General features: G+C 38.3%; 1 protein-coding gene across 3 annotated transcripts in view; it reads left to right on the top strand.

The window, feature by feature from the left end:
• Positions 1-24,214, top strand: part of ntm (neurotrimin) — a 476,954-nt gene that overhangs the window by 303,577 nt on the left and 149,163 nt on the right. For 2 of the 3 annotated variants that reach the window (XM_053331508.1, XM_053331506.1), the window contains exon 1: positions 22,769-22,935. In XM_053331508.1, the coding sequence (XP_053187483.1) occupies positions 22,769-22,935 (167 nt within the window). Of the gene's footprint in view, positions 1-22,768; positions 22,936-24,214 lie in introns of those variants that run through there. The other variant, XM_053331507.1, reaches the window with a different exon arrangement.

The following is a 24,214-nucleotide window of genomic DNA, read 5'->3' as shown; positions in this document are numbered from 1 at the left end:
ATTTGAGAATATTAACAGCTATTGTAATCATTTGTATGCAGTGTAAAGTGTAAAGGCTGTTATGTGTGAAGGCAAACATAAAACAGATTGGTTTTGCAGTGGCTCATTCAATTACATAGAGCACATGGCTTGTATTTTTTTAACGACAGTGCTATCAGCAGGAACTGGGCCCTTCTTTAATCAGCTTTGGCGAGTTTGAAAGAAAATGTCACCAATCCAGACGCTGTCCTTTCTCTTGTTTTGGCTGCTCTGATAACGTCTGGTTGCAATAAAACTGCACTTTCAATTTATAATCTAAATGTCACAGAAGCTGGCGAGTCATATATTCATGTGCAAATAATATTGGGGGTTTTAATTTGAAAAGCTCATTGTTTTCTACTGGGACACCAACATTGTGGGGATGGAATAACACACAGTATGAATGTGGTGTTGATATGTTTTATGTTGAGAAATATGCATGCAGTGGTTTGTTTGTTTGTTTATTTACACATATAGAAATATTAAAAATACACAGTAATAGTAAGTACAGAGGAATATGATAAACCCTCCAGAGGCTTGCAGAGTGACATTCTCCAGGCAGCAAAATTACAAACACATAGTTACATCTTTCAAACATTTAATACAAGTATACATTAAATCATCACTGCCACTCTGAGAACATAGTATAATAAAATAAAGTGAAACACAAACAATAGTCATTTAGCTATTATATGAACATGAATAAAGATATATTGGACTCAGATTCAGTAGGCAGTCCAACAGGACAGTACTGGTTAGTTAAAAGAAGTGATTTCAAGGCTCTTCTAAAATGCTGTGGAGACAAGTTCACAAAATGTGAGGGTCATACATCCCATTATTGGACCCACTGTATAAAATACTGAAGTGAGACAGTGGAGTATGGCAAAGCTAAGCCAGATCAAGTATTCAGGTCTGTATAAATACAGCTTTGAAATGGGCAATAGTCCATGACAGGAAGTTAAAACTGAGGTTGCAGCTGATTGAATGAAATCTACATCAGACAGTAGTTAACAATAGTTATATAGACAGCAGTGATGGTCTATCGGTCCAGACTGAAATATCTCAACCACTAATGGATGGATTACTGTGTAATTGTATACAGACATGCATGTCCCCCAGCAGATGACACCTGATGCTCTCTCTCTAGCTCCCCCATCTGGACAAAATTACAATTTGCGCAATATTTTGTAGCATGATTAAATAACTTCAAATGTAAAGACATTCACTTTTATGTTCTATGTTGTGTTTAGTGCTAATTAGCAAATGTTAGACACCTAAAGGTTATTATTAGATTGTGACCCTGATTAATGTTACCTGCTAAATATTAGCATATTAGCATTGCCACAAAGTACAGCCTCACATAACCACTATGGTTGCTTTACTTGAAAATACAGTGGCTTGAAGATGAAGTTGAAAGTGAACTCCTGGTGTGACCTCCTCCTGACCAGCTTAACTTGTTTTTCTTTTTTCTACTGAGTAGGGAAGGACACATGCACATTTCTCTGCACACCCACATGACTAATACACTACATATGTGCATCCTGACTGTCTGGGAGGTGTCCGGGTGCCCTTCAGGGGGGGGGGGGTTCAAGGGTAGTTATAAGGGTGACAGCTGGCTGACACAGCAAAAAAAAGTGGGGGAGGAATTGCAATCTTTAAATATTGTGGAGGGAGCGTGACTGTCTCAATATATAAAGGAGCTGTGCCCCAGATTTCAACATGTAATCAGTCTTGTGTCACTGGTGAATTAAGCTATTTTAGTTGAGCAATAACAATGTTTTCACCATATCATACTGGGATTGTCCTTTTAAATATGTGAGGGTACCTTGGCCTGTGCCTGCAAATTAGTATTTACTTTATACATAAGTATATATATTATACATTTACTGATATGTACACATGGCATTTCTACCTAAAACTTAATCCTAACCCTAAATACAGTTGTAGGGGTGGTTTGTTATTTACCACAAAGGAAAAAAATACATTTTTTTGTATTATGAAATAAACCCAAGTTGCCACTTTTCACTGTGGATACAAGTCAGAGCTGATAATATAGCACACCAATAGGGTTTTGATTAAATCCACTTGTTGATTTAAAGCCCCTTATCCACCATAACTCTAATTTAATGAACCACTTAATCCTACTGAGCAGTGAGCACCTATGTCCAGCATGTTGCAACAGCTAATGGGCTGGTATAATATCTGCCCTGAACACATTACAAAGCCACAGTATCTGTTGGCAGGCTGAGGGGATCTGACACACTTGTGCTCCTTATTTCGGCACAATCTCTCACTGTCCTACTGCCTTGACAGGCCTCATCAACTAAGAGACAGGTCTGAGGTTGGCATTTAATCTCAATGACCCCTCTGCCATGGCACAAGATGCAAGTAACACAGCAGCTGAATCATCTTTAGATAGGAGAGCAGAATTGATGGCCAACCTAGAAGTGTCCAGGTTGTGTGTGTGTGTGCGTGTGTGTGTGTGTGTGTGTGCGTGCGTGTGTGTGGTCTATAGGGCTGCTGCCATGCTCCTACTATCATCTCGTTTCCAGTTTCTCGTTTGGCACTTCTTTTTCTTTTTACGTCCAGTGTACACAGTGGTTTGTAGAGTTTGTCGCTGCTGTTTGAGCACATGTGTTCATGTTTTTTCTAGCTCTCACCAGCGTACCGAAACGTCTCTGTGACTATCCAAGCCGGGGCAGAAAAGACAGTCCAGAGTTCTAATCCAAGTCACGAGGCACCAATGAATCCATAACCTTGACCTAGAGGTGTAAAGGCAACATGATAGCAATGCTAATAAACTTTTTTTTTATATAGCATCCCCCATACATAAAAAGCAGGTCAAAGAGCAAATAAATTCAACACAATACAATTTAATTAAAAAAAGGTTAAAAAGCTAAGGATAAAAATGGGTTATTTGACAGCTTCCTCTATAGGTAATTTCCTTTGTTTAATGTCCACAGAGCTTGCCTGTTTGATACACATGGGCAGGGTGTTCCACAGTGTTGGTGTATAATACATAAAAGCAAGCTGCCTCCCTGCTTTATTTGTAAAGTGCTCTGGGCATGATCAAGAGAACAGCTTTGGAAGATCTAGGGGCTTTTTGTGTTTGATAGGATATTAAAAAGTCAGAGATGTGTGAAGGTTCTATGCCATTAAGAGCTTTTTATGTAATTAAAAAGGACCTTAAAATCAATTCTAAAATAAATAGGGAGCTGGTTCAGCTAAAGCAGGAGTGATTTGTTCAGAATTTTCTATGAGTAATAATATTTCTTGTTTTTTTAATGAGTTAAATGTAATGAAATTGCACTGTGTTAATTACTAGTGATAAAAGCATGTATATGTTTCTCAGAATTCTGTGCTGTTAATATTTGGAAATGTCTCTCTCAGGTAGAAGAAACTGTCTGGGTCATTTTACCATTACTGGGTTCAAACTTAAATCCAAATCTAAAGTGACAGCTAGACTTTTGACTTGTGATCTGGTCTGGTGAGCCAAGCTCCCAAACTAACTAAAAAGGGTATCATCTGCATATCGGTAGAAATGAACATTATATTGACTACTGATGTTACCTAATGGAAGCATACACAGGGAAATAGCAAGGAACCAAGTTTCAGTAAGTAGTAGTTTTCATTTAGAATGACACAGTGAACTTGTAGCTTAGTTTTCCTTCTTTTTAAATTATTACAGGAGCTAAACTGTTAAGCACAACATCGCATTTAATGTTGAGGGCATTCATCATGTCATTAAAATAATAATCTAATCTGCTTTAGTGTCCAGGTGCTGCACTTAATTATAGTTTCAGGATAAATTACTTGGTATTTAACTCTTAACTATCATTCACCAATAGATCAGTGACATGTATTCCTCTGGAGAGGACTAAGTTAAGAGTGTTACCAAGGTTGTAAGTAGACTCAGTAACATGCTGTGTTCACTGTCCAACATATGAAGAAACTTTATTACTTTGACAACAGTCTTCTTATTCACATGGATATTGAAATTGCCATTAAAAATAATCTCATCATAACTAGTGACTAGTGGAAACCTGCCCAATTACTCAAATGAGGAGAAATCATCACACCTGAGCCAATACACCATATTTCTTTAAGAAGACCCTGTTGTGTACCCTGCCTAACAGAGTGGAAGAAATAGTCATTTGCAGGGCAGCTTTCAACAAGGACATCCACACTGCACTCTTCTTGTGCTTGTCCCCACCTTTACCAGTAAAGTCTAAAAAGACTTGATGAGGAAGGTGAGAGAAGGATTTGGTTAAATTGACCGATGACATGAAATTGCAGGTTCAGCACATTGATGGTGTTGCATTTTTTAAATATATGATATACAATGCTATGATATAATGATATGAAAGAAACATTGTAGGGCTTGTTGTTTTCCTCAGTTTCACTGTAATGTATGAGCTTTTGCATAATGCGTTATTCGCTCATGCAGGTCGAATGCTCGACACAGCACAGTTGACTATGAGACTGCCTGGGCTGATGTTACATCATCCAATGTTTCTGTGAAGCATTACACTCTCTGTATTGGATCAAGAGGTCAAGAGTTTAGGTCTATTTATTTAGTTTTGTTTTGATGGCACATTGCATTTGCAGTTCATCATTTCTGCTGCAACTGGACAGCAGCTTCCAGGGATGCTGACCCAGTCCTCAGTGTGATGCTGCACAAGATAAACAATCAAATATATCATGGGAGAGGCAGGCATTAATAGCACACAGTGTGTTATATGAACGAGAGTCAAGGTCACAGTATTTGATCAGTTTCAGTCGAGGCTGGTGCAAAAACGTGATACTCAGGTTTAAATACATTTATCAACAATTATAACTCCTCATATAAGCAGGCATTAGTGATGTGTAAATAATTAATATATATGTGTTTGGTAGTGTAGCACCATGTGATGCAATCATAGACACACTGTAACATTGTTAAATTAAGAATATTAATCAAGCAAGTGTGTGTTGGATGAAAGGTTTATTTATGTATTTATTTTTGGTTATTAATGAACAGTTATGAGGTTTTTATACAGTATCCTGGCTTATAATTAAATGATGGGAGGAAAAAAAGTGTGTGTGTTTGTTTGTTAGTATGTTTTTTTATTTGTTTTATTTTGGGTTTTTTAAATATGACACGAGGCTTCACCCATTCTCTTTATGTTGATAATTATGGTCACTGTCAGAAACCTAGTTTGTCCAAAACAAAATATGGATTAAGGTTTCTGCCTTACAGCAGTGTTATCCAATCAGAATAAAATAAAAGTTGTTGACCTTTAGCACCCAGGGGCCTCTGGAGGTACCACTGCAGCCTTGGTTCTTAATGCTTCAAGAAGTTAATTGTTAACAAAGTCATCATTGTTAACAAAGGCATGAATGAAGACCTAATTATAATGTCCTTACATCGGTTTTCCATGTAATTACAGTGTGTTTGACATCATGTGTTAATTGTTTATGTAGTGCTTATAAAATAATAAAGTTAGAGCTCATTTGGCTTGATCATAGTTTTGTGAATACAGAAACATTGTTCAGAAGTCTGACAAAGCAAGAAAACAGAGCAGCCAGACAATCCTATAGATTGTAAACCAGCCCTGAGGCTAGAAGTGATTTTGAAGAAAAAACAAAGGCAAACTGTAAATTTGAATTGAAGTTGTCCGTCATAGTTTAATGGACCAGCTTGGACTAACCATGCCTTACTTGTGCAACCATAATTATATTCAGTTTTCCTGTGCAATGAGATATTATAACCAGCATTTAAGGTACGCTCTTTATTGGTGGTTCAGATAATGTACTATCAGTATAACCATCTCATCATAACTGCTGGGAATGATGGGCAAAACTATGAAAAAGACCCAATTGGTAATAAAGCAGAATTATCCTTTAAGCACATCCACATTCACAAAACTAATAAGAGAATATCTCCAAACTGTAATAAACCATGTCATTGATTAATCCCGCACTTCTGGCTCTATATGCTAACACACTACAGAGTCTTATTATATTATAACCAAAAGCATGCAATATTTTAAAGTCACAGCTCCTACAGTAATTTTCCACACACATTTCAATAACATTTTCTTCTTGAATATGCATGAAAACCCTCTGCCTAAAAAAAAAAAAAGTTTGGGTGGCCAAGAGGCTTTGCATATTTCTTTGGTTAATGTATTATTAGTCACAGTAAGCTCCTTTTTCCATTCCCGTAGGAGAGCTCATAGAGGCTTGATTTTGTCAACAAAAAGAATATAACCACATAATAATTAGATGTGTGCACATTCCCGCCTTAAGCTGACACTTTTATAAAGCTTTACTGAAGAAACTCCAAAGAGCAGCAAAAAATGTGTTTATTAAAGTGCCTCTACTCAAGGGAAGCAGAGTTAGTGCGTGAGCTGTGGGGGCGGGGTGGGGCAGCTCGTTTAAAACAGCTGTTGTGTGTGTGTGAGTGAATGAAAAAAGTGCTGAGATGAATAAACAAACAAGCCCATACCATTGTCATTAATAATTACTGAGCGGCTCCCCAGCTCTCCAGATTATTAAGACATTTGAGGGTGAAGTGCTTTTTTTTTTCATATTGCGCGTTTATGCCTTATATTGCTTTGACCTGTGTGAATTAGGAAGTCCATTGCCTGAGGCGAGATTTTTTAACTTTGCTCTGGGTGACTACATCTAGTTGTTTACATGGATTTGCTGCTGTATGATATATGGCCTTTAAATACTTTTCATTTCCCCACATGGCTCCCATACTGAGGCAAATGGCAAAATGAGATGCTTGAAAGAAAAGAACAGCTGAATGGAATGTGTTTTTCTGCCTTTGGTTGAGGGAAGCAGGGACTGATAGCTGAGGATGTGTCACCGCAAAGTGCACTCAACACGCCTTGCAGTCTGAAAGTCATTGCTGAGGGGTGATGAAGATGACTTTGCTGACATTAATCTCTTTATTAGAAAGTAATGGTCACTTCCACTCTGGGATGTCATACACCTAAAGGAGCCACTTTGGTATTGATTGCTTGAGCCCACCATGATTAAGATCTTGGCAAATGCTTGGTCTTGGTGAGTGTTAGGGAATGAAGGGTGGAGCATAGCATGAGCGATAGTCCTCTGACTCTGATTTGGTGCCAATTGGAAGCTTTTCCCTAGACCACAACCACCCGTCCTCACATCCACTCAACCACAGTGGCTGTCCCACAGCTGTTATCACCACTGTTTGTTCATGCTTAATTATTGTTTTTCTCCAAGAGCCCAAAACCCCTGTGTCAAGTGCTTCCTGTCTGCACATCTGCAAGTACTCCAGCACAATTACTTGGACATGCAATCATTTGCGTACAATTGGGAAATCTCAGAAAAACACCTTCACATTTATTTTTTTTCACCAGGCCCTCTTGAGATCCAATTATACTGTGAGCTTAATTCTACACTGGGAGAACTGTGTGTGATTAATGTGTGAATTGATGTACCTTACACTTTAAATCATCACCAGAAGTATTCTCTGTTTCACCACAGTAGGTTCCTCGCTGAGACCCACCCCCCACCCCCCACACACACGCCACATTGCTACCTCCAGTCTGCAATGTGATATTTCATTAATGCCTATGAATAAGACCTCATTACCTGAGGTTCCCTTGTGGACAAAGAGAGTCTTAAAGATGGAGGATGACCATCTGGAAGTCATCAAAAGAGATCACAGCTCAGATCAGCAGAGATAACTGTTTAACTCACTGTCAAGAACGCCCGTACAATCCATTTCATGCACATCTGGCCAGTGGCACCCAAATAAATATGACACTGTAAATGAGGGGTGCTGCATGTTGCTGTGTAATGCTTCATTTAGTTTGTTCCTGTCATCTTCCCAGAGTTTTATTCTAGACAACTACTTCCACTGGCAACCAATGACAATGTTGTCTATAGGGTGTTCAGCTAGTTTAGCTCTCTATGGTAATGTGCTATTTGAAAAGATTGCAAGGCAGACCTGTTCTATAACTACAGTATGAGTGTGAATCATTGTTCTGTCAGACTGGCAGAGAAAATAAAGCGGATATTTGTTATATACAATCCTAATTGATGGGTTTGTTGGGAGAAAAATGGTTGGAACATTAAAAAAAGGAAACATCCTGCTGTCTGTGACGCATCGTAAGCTAATTAAATCAACATTTATGACAAAAAGATGCTGTTTACTCAAGAAGAGGCATATCTGAAGGCAGACAGGGATTGAATAAAAAGGCAGACAACACTTAACTGTCAGTCTGCCATACACAAAAGCTGCTATTATACTGTAGTGCTGTCAAATACAGAAGCACTCTATATTTCAACTCACATTATTGTCCACCTTTTCATTCCTGTACACTTTCATCATTCATTCTCCCGTCCTAAATCTAAATCACGTTTTCCAGTCATTGTGATATAATCGACAAAACTACATGGTTCTGTCTTTGACGTCCACTCCCACTATTGTCTTCTCCATGTTAATTTCCTGAGTGGTTCTGAGATATTTGCGTGCCACTGCCAATGAACAGGTTTGCTTCCAATTTTCGGGGGTCAGGTTTTATTCCTTCACCTGAGATCAAATGTCCTAGCATCTCAATCGGCTGTTCGTTTATCTCCATTGAGGGTTAAACTTCTGTCCTTGGATTTTGGAAATACTCAGTCTATGTTCCAGTTCTTCTTCATTTTCAGCATGTACTAGCACGTCCTCCATGTAGAAAATGACATCTGGCATCCCTGCTTGCATCGACTCAATAGCAGTCTGATAGGCTCTTGACAGTCCAAAAGGAACGTGAAACCCTCTGTGTGTGACAAAAGTAGTCAGGTGACTTGATTGTGGACTAACTCTACTTGTCAGAATCCTTTTCGTGCATCTAGTTGAGCAAATACTTCCACTACTTGCACAGCTTGTAGTATATTGTCTACGGACGTTTCACTTCTTTTGTGTCTTTCTTTGGTTGTAAATAGAATATCAGTAATCCACTGAGATCCTTCATTTACCTCTTTGATGATACCATCAAGCAATTTAGTCCAGTTCCTGGTTTACAGCTGCTATCATTAGATAAGTCTGTCTCTGAGACTGTCCTCAGACTCTGAGCTACCCGTGGGACTTTCTCATCGACTATTAATCTGTGACTGTAATCATTAGTCTGTCCTAGTCATTTAAAGAGTGACTGAATCTATCCGTCTTACACTTAGATTTTCTCCAGGACTATATGTCCCATCCACTTTATTTACATTTCCTCTGTCTTTAATGCAAAGCTTGACCTTCTGCCCATCAGTGCTTCTACATTTCCTTTAATAACATAGCACTTCCTTCTATAGCATTGTCTTGTCATGTCTGTTGTGTTTTTCACTGTAAGGGAGTGTTCTGGTTGTAAGAGTATAATCTCTTCTTAGTCTGTTTCAATTCAGCTATGTGTGCATACACTTTTACATATGTTCTTCTTTTAGGTTTCTTCACCTCCCGTATATATCACCATCTTGATATTTTGACCAGTTGTGTTAATTGTTTCTATACCTTGTGGATCTGTCACGTGTATAATATCAGAACCTGAGTTTTGGCTCCATGTTCATCTGTTTTATCAGTTGCTATTACACATCTGTAACACATGGCGTCGCTGTTTCTGTGTTCTTCATCTGCACTTCTGCCTCTAGCGCTCCCTCGTTTTGCGTGAGCAGCACTTGCATTACTAGTGAAGTTCTTCTGATTGTCTCTAGTTCTGCTGCTATCAACATGACGTATACTGCTTCAAAAAGTCTCTCTAACGTTAGCTCTTCCTCCTGAATTAAAGTTTGTCCCACTGTTTGTTCACTGCACACTTTTCCACTAATTTGATTTCTCAATATGTCACATTCTGTTGTGCCAAATTCACATGATTTTGCCAGTTTTCTCAAAGTGTTAGCATATTCCTCTGGGCGTCTTATTCTAAACCTGTGGCATGAAATACCTGTCAGCAATGGATACTGCCATAGCTTGTCTAGCATTTTCTCCCAGAAGATTAGCAAGTGGGTGATCTGATATAATGCAATAGTAGCCGTATAGTAGACTTTCTAAAAAAAGTGTATGATTTCTTCACATTTTCTGTTGTGGGTGCTTCAAGGTTCAGGTCACAGGTGGGGATAGTCGGGAATGTTCCTGGTGCTAACAACTCCTAGTCTCCTGTCTTAGCTTCAACTTAGTTTCAAAAGTTAGTTTTCCTCACAATGGACTCTGTTATCTGTGTTGTTCACACATCCTGCTTTGGGTTTGTTGCAGTTCTTTTCGTTTGTCCTTGTCATTGGAAATATAGTGTTGCCCAATAAAGAAGCAATCTTTATTGGACCTTCAGCTCCCTTTATTGTCCACCTTATCATTCCTGTACAATCTCATCCTGCATTTCCCCACTCCATATCTGAATCATGTAATGCAGTTATCCAGATATAATCAACTATACTAGATGCAGTATGCATCTCTCCTCCCAGAAATGACTTCTACATACAACAGCAGCATATGAAAGAAATGTTCACAGGCAATGCATTTCATTCAGTTAACAGTCTGTGCTTGTAGCAACTAAAGCATGATTCATGTTTTATTGGTCATGTTTAGGTACTTAAAGAATTTGGTTAAAGTTCAGGGAAAAATATGGCAGAATTTGGTTTGATATTGAAGAATTGACTTGAAGTTTGAGAAAGAACATGAGTTAACATTCAGCTGAAACCAGGATCTTTTCATAACCCTAACTAGTGATTCATGTAACAAAGTCCTGTTCAGAAATGTGTGGCTTAAACACACAGCTAACTGCAAATAAAAGTGTTCAACCTTCCCTCTATTGTGCTTCTTAAAAAACATTGCCAGTTGTTTTTCTTAACAAGCTAATCTTAATTCAAGCCTCAGATGTCTATTATCACCAGACCATAACATCATCTACTTGGAAGGGGTCAGAATCATTAAACAGGAGTCAATAGAAGGTCAGAGAAAGATCACTGATGACATATTTAACCATTTTTGAACATGATCACTACTACATCACTACAGCACAAACTCCATATGCAGTGACGTGCTTTTAAAAGTAGCCTGGGTTGAGATTGTTAACCCGTATAAAAATGAATCACCTTCTTCCAGTGAGGGTGGCTGTGACTGACTCACCATATTGCAAAAAAAAAAGGACATGGTGCTAATTTTCAGCTGCAGGTAGCAGCACAAGTTTTTATTGTCTTATTAAGAGTCAGTTGAAGCTTTTACTATGTTTTAGCTTTATATGCTACATATGCATGTTCAGCATCATTGTCTTGTCTGTTACTTTAAAGCACCACTTTGTGTTTTGCTGTACATTTTTTGTGCATTTTATTTTATTTTATCAAATCAATTAATCTAAGGATGTGAACCAGCAAGTATTTGGCAGTCATAAATGTATCAGCCAACATTTAAAAAATAGTGTGTCATGTTCTTTATCCTTTACATACTGTTCGGGTCAAATGTGACAGCTGTGAAAACTCCCCAAATTTTGTTCCTTTAATCTGAAATGTGATGACTTTTCCTAAAGTGGTCCAAAATACACAAAAATGGAAATATGTTTAAATGTTTTACTCAAAATGGACCCGGTACATACTGCAAGGGTGTAGAATCAGGGTCAATCATGTTGAATTGAAACCATATAGTATTATCACATACATCACCTACATCACCTACACCTGCTGTAAATACTGTTAAATGCTGAAAAGTGGTCAGTCTGGCTAATTTCCATGACACCCACTAATGGATTCAATAGCTGTGCATCACACTGAACTCATCACTTGTCCTATGTTGAGAATTCTCTTTTATTTGCCACCACAGTTTGATTGACATGTGTGAGGGATTGCTTAATAGTGGTCATTAAACTAATTACGATGATTAGCAAGTCAGCCCTATAGAGAACTGATGAGCGGTGACATCATGACACACGATGTATTCATGACATTCATCTGTCAGTCTTTCTCACCTTATGCTCTTCATGTCAGTCGTTTTCACCGCCATTCAATCCTATTAACATTTAAAATGCCATTGTTGCCTTCAGGTGCATCAGGAATCTTGTGTTTTGGAAAATACAGCCCATTCCAGTAGAATAATTGTAGGTTAAGCACTCCGCTCAAAGACAGCTTGACAGTATTTCAAGCAAGAGAGTCAGTGACTGTCTTCACCCAGCATCTCCCTGTGGTCCTCTGATTCACACCACCCAATTAGGCCTGCATGATTACCATTACTTTAACTTGACATCATCATCAAGTAGACGGGCTCTTGTTTTCTCTTGTGTTGTCTGTCTCTCTCTTTGTGGTCTTTGTTTACCGCACAGTTATCGTTCCATTACTTTGGAGCGCAGCTACCACAGACACACTTGTCACATCTCACTGTGTATTTGTCATTGTCAGCTTTAAAGCCGCTCTTACAAAATGTGTTTTAAATATTTCTAATTTTGCTTTGCCAGATATGCATAATATGCTGGCAACTGTTGTGTTCAGGCCAGGAGAGCCAGACATCTGTATAATGCCTGCAGTCACACTGGCTGCATGGTTGAGAGCACAAAGCACAAGACTTTGAAAGTGAATACTGGAGTTTGCAGTCTATGTCATCATGTCATGAGGAGACAAACAACCAGGCCTGCTGATAAAAAAAGCTCAATAGTGCTACTAGAAGTCTGGTGCTTGACCTTTCACTACTTTTAAATATTGAAAACATCTATGCAGCACCTCTCCAAAGACATTTCTCTGTTTCATCTCCTTTTTATAGTTCAACACTCACAGGTTGTAATTGATCATTTATTAAAGGCAAAGATAAAGCTGCATTCATACAGTTTAGTTTCTGTTGTTGTTGTTGTTGTTTTTCTTCTCTTGATAGAAATGGAGGATCCATTAAAGTTTATGTGGCACACTTGTTGACAGACAGTTGCTTGATTTAAATAGCAGTAGTCATTTGATCCACACTCTAAGAAACAGAACATCATATTTACTGAACTTAGTTATGTCAACCGGTCCCATGAAACTAGGTTGAATAATGAACTAATTATTACTACATGCTTTTAACTCTTTGGGTCAAACTGGACCCACTTTTACATGTCAGAGCTGTAAAAACATCATATACACATTTATTTTAGCTGGACTTTTCCTAATGCAACTACAATGGAAATACAATGCATCTTCAAAAAAATACCAATTCACATTCATACATTCCCCATTAATCGTGACTTAATGTTTGATTAATCACATGGAAAAATATATATTCACAATCACTATATTATGGTCCAGGACAACATTTTATAGAATATGATGAATACAACATGTTTGAATGCTGCTTTTTTAAAAATGTTTAATAAACAAAGGTTAAATTTGTACATTTGCATTTACTAAAATGTGTATAAGCTGCACAGCATTTACAAAAATTATGCATTTTATTTCCATTTTTGTATACTATTAATCACATTAGGAAAAGTCTGACTAAAATGAATGTGTATCAGGTGTTTTTACAGCTCTCAAACAAAATAATGGGTCAAATTTTGACAATGTCTTGTTGGTGTTTTACTCTTATATATGATTCAATATATAAGGGTAAAACACCAAAAATACATTGTCAACATTAAACTATTAATGAATGCAGCTTTAATATCACCAGTACACACGATTATTTAATTATACTATAAGAATGACCATTGCATCCGTACAGTACCTTTAAAATCCTCCTTTTCTTTCATTAGTTTTTATGTGACATGCCATCCTGTAGTTGACTGACTTATCACCATTGATCCAAATGCTGATAGTGAGTGATAGTGAGCGACTAAACAGGTGTTCCTATCAAATGGAGGCTTTACTTTGCTCATTCATTTACTAGACAACCTTCAGGTGAGATGGAGGACGATGCAGAGCAGTGGCATTTATAGTCTGTTGTGTGGAGGTGGAGCTTCCATCATGAGCTGCAGCGCTCCAAGCAAATCAAGTGACATCACCGTATAGCTTTCCCGGGAATGTGCTGGCGGCAGGCTCGTTGTTCTGGATGGTGACATCTCATTCTCTCCTCCTTCAGGAAATCGGACTATAAAATAGATTCGCTGCTGTCAAGCCTGAAGCACACCAACTTCCTTTATAGCCTCATAGCATTACTGCTTAGAGCTGAGGGAGGCAACTGATAAATCCACAGTATTGTATCTATATATGATATTGCTGGAAACTAAGTGTAACATATTTGTGTTCACATTTCACTGCACAGTTGAGAGAACACGTGCAGGTTTCTGCTAAATAATGCTGTGCAGAAATGTGTTCAGTGTGCTTTTGAAGGCCATCCAGTTATGATTGTAGGTTGTTGTTTCCAAATTATAATGGATGGTTTTGACTTTGGCTTGGCAGAGCTTCTCAAGGCCTTTCAGACACAGGAGCAAATGACTAACTTCCACCTTGGTAGTTAAACTAATTAAAATGTATTTTCATCACTTCGACCCGAAGATTAGGAAAACCTGGACGTAAAGTAGATCATTTCAGGATTTTAATGACGTTTAAATTGAAGGGAAAAAAAACCCTGCAAATCATGAAAAATAATAAAGCTGAGAAAGTCAAATTGTATATCCAGCAGTAATATGTTTTGGATTGCAGCTCTTGTGATTCACATTTTTATGACTTCATTACCTGCAGTGTACACTGTGACAAATTGAAGTAAAAGTGCTGAGAGGCAAAATACCAGGTATTGAAAAGCAGTGGTGAATGCTGGGTTTAAATGAGTGAGAGCAGTTGTGAGCATAGGACTGAATAATTGAATGTTGACCCCCCCCCCCCCCCCTCCCTTTTTTTTTAAAGTGAGGTAGTCACATGGTATTCTATGAATGGGAATGGGCGGAGGAGACTATGAGGCTGCTGACAGATAGAGAAGCTACAGTAATTAGACTAAACCAAGAAAGCTTAAAAACAGCCTCTGTCCTAGTTAATCCATCAGCCATTGCCAGCCAAATTACTTCTGTCACAATGTGAGGCACCTTTTTTGATCCAAATGTAACTGTATTTATTTAGGGTCCACTATCAGGAGCTCCCCATGCTTTGCTTTAAATATTGTAACCCCAGCCAGCATGTCCACGTGGGCCCCATAAAGGTTACATTTGGGCTTCAAATATTGGTCCCAAGTGGGTTTGTCCACAGTTTCCATGGTGGCCCCACCTGTGTTTGCCTATATGGGGTCAAAGTGGGATCAGAATGGACCTTAAGTTGTGCAAATTCTGAAACAATATGGGGCCTATACAGTTTGCCCTGTTTATGCCCACTTAGCCCACTTACATCCCTTATGGGGTTCATACAGTCAGCCCACATGGGCTTCACATGTGGGGGCCCATGTTACTGAAACCATGTGGGACTCACAACAGTTGCCCAGTTCAAGCCCATGCCCACTCAGTACCCACACAGCCCACATTTTAACCCATGTGGGACCCAGTTTATGCCCATGCCCACTCAGTACCCACGTAGCCCACATTTTAACCCATGTGGGGCCCACATAGACATGCTGGCTGGGAGGTTTTATTCGTCTTGAATGAGCAAATAGAGCTTCTGCAGACATTGGGAGAAGAAGGCTTGGGTGAAGTGTGTAAATATCGATTGGGTAACATGATATCAGGTATACCATATTGACTCTTTTCTCAAGATAGGTGTAGGTGTTAGGTGTTAGGTGCAGTGGCAATAAATGTAATATGAGGATAAACCTTCATATAAGCCAAAGTTGGTTCTTGTATTTATTCCATCGGCAGTGAATTCATTGAGAGAGCAAGATCTCAATCTTGTGAATGTCACCATGACTCAACAGTGCAAACACTTAGACTGTCTGATAAACAGCAGGAGAATAAAGCTCTAGTCTAAACCATACAGACATGAGACCGCCTACTGTTTAAAAGGCATTGTTTTTCTAAGCTTCAGCTGTCTAAACCTTATTATGTGAACATACTAAAAATATGTTGTAGCTGTTGTGAACTTTGAATGAGTGACACAGAGTTTCCAGTCAAAGTGTTTTGATATTGCACATGACAGATTTCTGTACTTGGCTCTTTTAAAATTTAAATGCAAATGACTCACTTAGAAAAAGGTGACGTCATGTATTTATTTGCACCAATCACAGTTTACCAGCATTTGAATCAAATGCAGTATAGAAAGGTATACAGATACATTCAGATAGATAGATAGATAGATAGATAGATAGATAGATAGATAGATAGATAGATAGATAGATAGATAGATAGATAGATAGATAGATAGATAGATAGATAGATAGATAGATAGATAGATAGATAGATAGATAGACGCTCCGACAAAATTTAACAATACTCAATATTTGATCAGTTACAGGTCCAGGTCTGGATAGGATGGGGTCTGGGTCTGGATCTGGACCATGGTCCACCTATTGATGTCCTCTGTTCTAGAAAATAAAAAAATAAAAAAACCAAGAAGCTGTTAGTGCCATTCAGCTGACTGGATGTGCCTCCATAAAGTATGAAAACAGAAAAACAAGCAAACAAAATAAATAGATCAACTGAGGTATGAAATTTGTAGCTTTACAAAAAACCTGCAAAACAGACTGATGCAAATAAAAATATGGATAGACAGAGACTATAAATAATAACTAATAATAATAATGATAAATACACACTTATATATAGACAAACATACACATACCTATTAGACACAAGAATTCAAATGAGATTTAAGCTCTCAAGATTGTGGAACCTAACAATCATTTTTTCTGAATATTATCTAGAAAGTGTACACTTTAATGTTATTCCATAAAGGATGATAAAAGTTTCATATCCAACTTTCAATTAGGAGAAAACAAACTCTGTATTCTTTAAGTCTCATCACTCAGACTAATCTTTCAACACAAAGTGTTTTTACATCATTTCCATTATTTCAAGTTCATGAATAGGCCCGACTAATTTTGCATATTGAACTTAATACATCCATCTACGGACAAAAGTTCTAATTGTTACCAAAAAACATTTCATTCCTTTTTTTGATTTGAGAGCACATATTATCCAATAAACTCTATAAAAACGACTTCAAGTCTAATTCCCTCATTTAACCCTCTCAGACTTAAATTGCCCAGACTACAAATCCAGATTGCTTCCCTCTTAAAAAGCAATTTCTCCAAATCTCCCCCTCTCTTTGACAAACATACCCTCTCTATTCCCTAAGAGAAGAGGCTGGATGACTCATCTCCATAAAATGTGTTCTCTCTCTCTCTCTCTCTCTCTCTCTCTCTCTCTCTCTCTCTCTCTCTCTCTCTCTCTCTCTCTCTCTCTCTCTCTCTCTCTCTCTTGTTTGAGTTATTCTCTGTGTTTTTCCTTCCTATCTCTTTCCATAGTAAATAAATAAATGACAACCTTTGTGTTGCATGAAATCCCTCCTCTGATTTTTCTTTTTCTTTTTCTTGTACTTGTGAATGGCGGAACTAAGTTTGACTTTAAAATTGAGTGATTGACTTCATGTTCTTTTCTTTTTTTTCTTACAGTTCTGCCAGTTACAACAATTGAACTATGTGAAATGCATAATGCTGAAACTAGAAGTTAACCTTCAGGCAGGTGCAGGCATTGAGATGAACTGTGCTTTGAGCAAACACATTGTTACTCATGACAATTACCACATACTTCACAATCCATTATGGAGGTTGCTTACTAAACTGGGATAATGTACAATTACTGTACATCCTCCACCTCATTTCTGTGGTGCAAATCCCAGGGGCTGCCATGGCAACCTTTTAGTCTCTTTCTCCCTGTTGACAACATCATCTTGATATAAGGCTTACACCTGTTTACAGAATGCACAAGGTTGGATTAGCACTTCCAGTGTAGGTGGTGAAGCCCCCCCCCCTCGTACCCTAATTAATGTATATTCTCACCTCTTCTTCTTCTTTTTTTAGAGTTTCAGGATCAGGAAAGGTGCAATTTAGGTGGTGTTTCTGAGAATTTGTGTTTATGAATAAAGACATGAATAAGCTATTGTGCAGCATTATTCCCTGAGTTTTAGTAACAGATGATATATTTGAGGTTAATAGAGCATGCAACGTTTAGAGCTTCAGAAAGGTGAGACTCCAGATCAATCCAACACTTTTGGGATATTTGACATTCAAAGAACTGGTGTGAGATCGTTTCTGAACAAGAAATATCAGTGATCATGAACTTCTCATCAGATGATTAGTGAGGTAAATTGTATGTAGGATTTTGAAGTGGATTTTTTAGTTACAATCTAAAGAGAACTCTGCGTGTTTGCATGTCACTCGTCTTTAAGCTGACATTTAATCAGTGCAGGAGGTTCTTTATACTAACTCAGCTGTAATTAAGCATCTTTACTGCAAACTGAAGAAGAAGGTGAATGCATTGTGTTGAATGACATGTCACATAACTGAAGGAGGGCTGAGTGATTTTCTTTATTATTATTATTATTATTATGGTTATTATTGGTTCAAAATATTATTCATATCATTTTATAGATAGTGATGCAAGTTATATTTATCTTTTGCTTTTCATTAATTTTAAGATAATTTTCCATTTCAGAATTGTATCATTAAGATTAAATTCAGACAGTAAAAGAGAGTCTTATTTATAGAGAGTGTCAGTCTTGCATCAAGTAGTGAAATGGACAAATGTTGCATGCATGTCTGCACTCTGTTATATTATCACAGCTCAGTGTTAGTAGATATTGTAGAGTTAGTACTGGACTACAGGAGAGCTGCAGGTCTGAACAGGTAGAGTGATTCAAAACTTTGAATGTGTTGGTTAGGTTCTGGATGTGTGGTTACAGCTGTTGTTCAGTGTTGCTGTTGGTTGGTGTTGGTTGGTGTTGGTTGGTGTTGGTTGGTGTTGGTTGATGTTGGTTGGTGGTGGTTGGTGTTGGTTGGTGTTGGTTGATGTTGGTTGCTGTTGGTTGATGTTGGTTGATGTTGGTTGGTGGTGGTTGGTGTTGGTTGGTGTTGGTTGATGTTGGTTGATGTTGGTTGATGTTGGTTGGTGGTGGTTGGTGTTGGTTGGTGTTGGTTGGTGTTGGTTGGTGTTGGTTGATGTTGGTTGGTGGTGTTTGGTGTTGGTTGGTGTTGGTTGATGTTGGTTGGTGGTGGTTGGTGTTGGTTGGTGTTGGGGCCCAGTATCTTTTCATTGGGCTCAAAAACCCCTGGTGGCCCCTATGCCCAACTGTTAAATTGAGACTTTTCTTAATCCTGCTACTGGGTGAAAACCTTGTTACTCCACATTTCATTTTGGACATACTAGCTTTTTCAACAGCAACGATAATTATCAACATCAGGAGAATGGCTCAAGCCTTGTGTTGTATTTCTGTAGAGCCTGAAAAAACAACAACTGAGGCCTCCTTTCTGCACAATGGGACTGCTTTTATTTATAAAGAGAAATGGGTGATGGTGATGGTGCTGATGTTGTGTGTGTTTTTTTGGTGAACATCGGTAGTTATTTTAGAATGAACAGAAGTTTAAAGAGGTCAGGAACATGAACCTCTGTTCTTCACATTACCTGGTTTCATGCCAAAACACTGTCCTTCTGCTTCAGTGTCATCCACTTTGACACCCACCACCATTATGATGCAGTTGTGTCAAGAAAAAGTCAGTCAGTGGAATCAGTTTCAGTTTTGTAACCTTTTTCAAACCACCAGTGTTGTCTTTTTCTTTGCTTACTTCATGCACTGTAGACTCCTCACAGATTTGCTGGAAATAAAATCAGAGTAATCAAGCACTGATTGTGCTGAGAGGGCCAGAGCGGGCCTGATGTGCACAATGCACGCTGCAAACTCCCCAGTATAAAAGGAGAGACATCACAACATGAATGTGTAAGTGTTAAACAATGGCCTACACATGCTGAAACGCTCAGTTAACATTTTGCACATATTCATTTCGGGCCAGAAGCCACTTCCATTACAAGCAGCATGGCTTCAGATTGGAAATAAATTGAATAGAAATTGGAAATGAATAGCGAGAATTAGAAAACATAATATGCATGGTGTGCGTTGGATGAGACAAAGCTGGAGAATGGCAGCCTCTTGACGTGTGTACATTTATTTCTTTTGATCGCATTGTAATTTGTTCCTCAGAATGAAAGTTTGAGGCTTGATTGAACAGTGTGGATATTTAATGGTGATGCTGCTCTGTGGCTCAGTGGTAGCTTTGATTTAACCGACACTCATCTTCAAGTAGCTGGTAAAGACACGCTTTTATGCTTCACCTGAGGGACACATTACGTAACTCACCCTATATTCTACAGTCATTGTCTGTAATATAACATTTAGCCAGCCCATAATATGCTGCACCTTCAGGGAACTTGTTTGTTTCATATGGTTTGATGAGGTCAGTTTGTGACCTCAGATCAGCACAGTCACATGATTAGTTTTTTTTCTAGGCTGCTGAAAGCCTTTAAAATGACAGAGTATAAATGAAAACTATAACAGTTGCTGAACAGCAGCTGTGGCTGTTCTGTTTTGGATAAATGTTAAAACGCAGCACCTGCTCAGGTGGAGTAAAGTCATAAAGTCAGAAAAGTGTTTACTGCTTAATGGTTGTTAAATTTACCCTGTGGAGATTTGGACCTTTAGTAGCATCATAGAGCACTTTATATTTTAAATAAATGAGTGTGTTGCTGTTTAGTCTGGTCCACATGCATAAACTAATACACACACTATCCCACTGATCTACAGGTGGATGTAATGCACTGAGACACACAGCTACAGCCAGTAAACATGGTGACCATGCTGAAAATATTCAGCTTTGCAAATGTTTTATTGAGAAGAAAATGCATTCAACAAAAGAGAAGCAGAAATCTAACTTGTGTTTGTTTACAACAAGTCACAGATGACCTTAACCCTCACATCCTGTTCATACTCTGACTCATAATTAGTCTCTACACCAATTCACATTCATAAATTCAAGTTTTAGTCACTGTGATTGTTCTGGTTTCACATTAGACATAAGAACACAATCCCACAGTGTTTGTTTATATGGAGAAGCAGTTTCTATACTGCATTTGTGGAGTGTTTAGTGTCTTAGTTGTTTTTTAAGCAAAACATGCCAAACATTCTCTGGTTCCAAGTTTTCCAGTGTCAGTATTTTCTGGTGTTCTTGGTCTTGGTCTAAGATGCTAAATGTAATATTTTTGTGCGTTTTGGGCTGCAGCACACAAACACCATTTAAATATATCTGCATGACCTTTTGGAAATTGTGATGATCATTTATATTCATTTGTGTTCCACTAAATAATCATGATGAAAATAATTGTTGGTTGCAACCCAATGATAGATGCCTCTCGGCCATTATCTGTTGATTTTTGCATTTGTCTGCAGATATTTTATATGAATATATTTAGTGCAGCATCTTTTCTTGAGAACATGTGGGAGTCAATGACGTTGTTTTGTGTCCATGTGGTTTAGTTTAAATTTAAAGGGTTAAAATGTGAAAATAACTTGAATAACTTGCACACATTCTTTTTTTTGTGGACCCAGCATCAAACTTCTGCTTTTAATCCATTTTGAGAGAATATATTAGAGGATTATGGCAAAAATGTCTAAGTGGTGTAACCATAAAAACTTTCTATCAAATAATTCAACTTGTTTAAAAACAGTAAATAGTCAATAAAACATCATATCAACTAGTTTGGCATGATCTTACATTATAACTTTTATATTAAATAAAGCTAATGGAATACTATTGTTCTAAATATTACATTTGATCTGGAGAATCATGGAGATCAGAAACTATTTCAAATGAGGTCATTATAAGTACACTTAAATACACTGTAGGTGGATAAAATATTTAATATTCTTCATTCTTTTGTGGTTACACCATTTGACATTTTCAGGAGCATTCAGTCTTACTTTTGGTAAAAAATGGTGCAAATGTCATTTAAATGATATAAACATGACATAAATAGTAAATGTACATTTTAACAAACCTGATGCTGCTTTTATAACTAGTTTTAATATATTTTGCCAACACTTATTTATCACTGACCCTTATACCATATATGAGCACTGTAAACAATAACTATAGTCATTGCTAAAGTATCAGAGCCATGGTTAAATTCCACATAATCCACAACAATCACAGTCAACACAGTGAAGTCTCTTCACTGGCTGCAGGATTTATAGGGTGTTGTGTTGTTTCTCAGGAGAGAATATTTGATGCAGATCCATGTTGCTTTCACGACTTACCCAACTGTCCGTCTGTGACGTAGCGACACAGAGAGGACTCATAACACAGAGCACACACACACACACACATACATACACACATACACACACAGAGAGACAACTCACTGACAGTCTATGTGAATCGCAAACTTGGCATCTCTCTCTTTTATTTTGAAAATGAGTCGCGCGTCTTTAACTTGTTCTCTTGTTTAGGCGTTTTGAAAACATCGGACGAGATGTTTTAATAGTTCGGAACGTGTTTTCCCGCTGCTCCTTTACTTATTATGTCAAAGAAAAAAGACTTGGTGAAGGAATAAGACAAGCAGTAGCAGCAGCAGTGTTGTCAGTGAGGAGGGATTCTTTTTCTTTTCCTGTTAGAAAACAACAAACAGTGGATGTTTGACCGTGCACACAGACAGACAGGGTCGAGTGTCTCTTCCCCGACACACCGCGGATACCTGGACACCAGATCTGGATTAACAGGGTCTAAATAATCTCCACTGGGAACCGTTTTACGTGCTTGAAAAGCCGACTCATTTTCTACCAGTGGGATTTTTTTTTTTAATGTTAAGATTTTTTTTAATTTGATTTTTTTCTACACCACTGAAAGCTGAAGACGATGTCTGTCCGGGGATACTTTGAGGCTTTTTCCAAATGCACAGTTCTTGTCTCTCTGAGGATTTTGCTTCTTATGCCTGCAGGGTTGCCGGTCCACAGCCAAGGAGACTCTGATAACAGAGTGATGGACAATATCACCGTCCGACAAGGAGAGACAGTCCTTCTCAGGTGAGTCAACACATTTCTTCCCCTTCTTTTTTATTGACTACGCTGTTTGTGACCCCCCCCCCCCTCTCTCCCCGCTCTGCCTGCGGGCTGACACACAGAAACATGACTGAAGTGTTGTCTGTTTTATCATGTTCAAGCCGTTAAATAAAAGAAGAGGGGAGAGAAAAGTGGGGTTGGATTTCGAAGGATTAGTCAGTAGAAAACACTCAATTCAGAAGCGATACTCCGCTAATCTTTGAGCAGCTGTTAACCACAGACTTAACCATAGCGCTTTTAATTGTTGTGTGACGGTGCAGAACTAAAGGTGGAGGAGAATTTTAAAAAAAGTGTGTTTCATGAAAGAGAGAAGAGCGATGGAGGAATGAGACAGGGACGATGTTGAGAGAAAGAAAAAAAAAGGAAAGAAGACAGATTGAAGGCTAAATAGTGAGCAGAGGAACGAGTTGAGCAGCACTTCCTCAAGATGGGAGATTGTCTGTGCTGACCTTTCCCCTCCTCTGCGCCCTCAGAGGCTTACTGGACATAGAAGGGGATTTATGTTGCCTTCAAGTGCTGTCGGGAATGTCCGATGTCATGTAACAACGACAATAATCACAGTGGTCAAAGTGATAGCAGAGAGGTCCTGGTGAGATTTTAGAGGCAGTTGATGTGTAGTGTTGTTGGATGTAAGTGGAGGAATGTGTCACAGGAAGTGCCTTAGAGAGGATGTGTCAGTTGATTCCATTCCTAATCTGATGGGTTTATTTTAAATGAGTACCTCACTTGTTTAGTTATCTACATGCATCTCCTTGCTTGTGTTGCGTATGTAGCCAAACTAAAGATCTGATGCTGAATGTGACGTTATTGGTGTGATTTTATGATATATGTGTCAATCCCTCACAGTATTATTGCAACATCATGCAACAGTGTCACCCACACTATGCTGAAAAAAAAATCAGCCAAGATACTGTTAAGGCCTATTCTTTACACAATCTATTTGTTTAGATTTTTTTTTAAATCAATTTATATTGTCCAACAAGTTCATATCCAGAAGCTCTGCATTTGGAATTTCTTCTTTTTCACCTCATGTTGATTGAAAAAGCTGCAGGGAGCCTTCGGGTTCTAGCATTTCATCAGCAAGGTGAGGCTGTTGCTTCATTTACTGTAAGCTCACGCAGCGTGGGGTCGAGATAAGGGGGGGGGGGGGGGGGGGGGTTAGGATTACAACTACAGCGAGACAAAATAAACCCCAGAGACAAGAGTAATGTATTGATTTGATTTTCATTGCTTCCATTGAGTG

This window comes from Scomber japonicus, chromosome 13, assembly GCF_027409825.1.
Source record: "Scomber japonicus isolate fScoJap1 chromosome 13, fScoJap1.pri, whole genome shotgun sequence".
NCBI lineage: Eukaryota > Metazoa > Chordata > Actinopteri > Scombriformes > Scombridae > Scomber > Scomber japonicus.
This window is presented reverse-complemented; position numbering and strand designations above follow the sequence as displayed.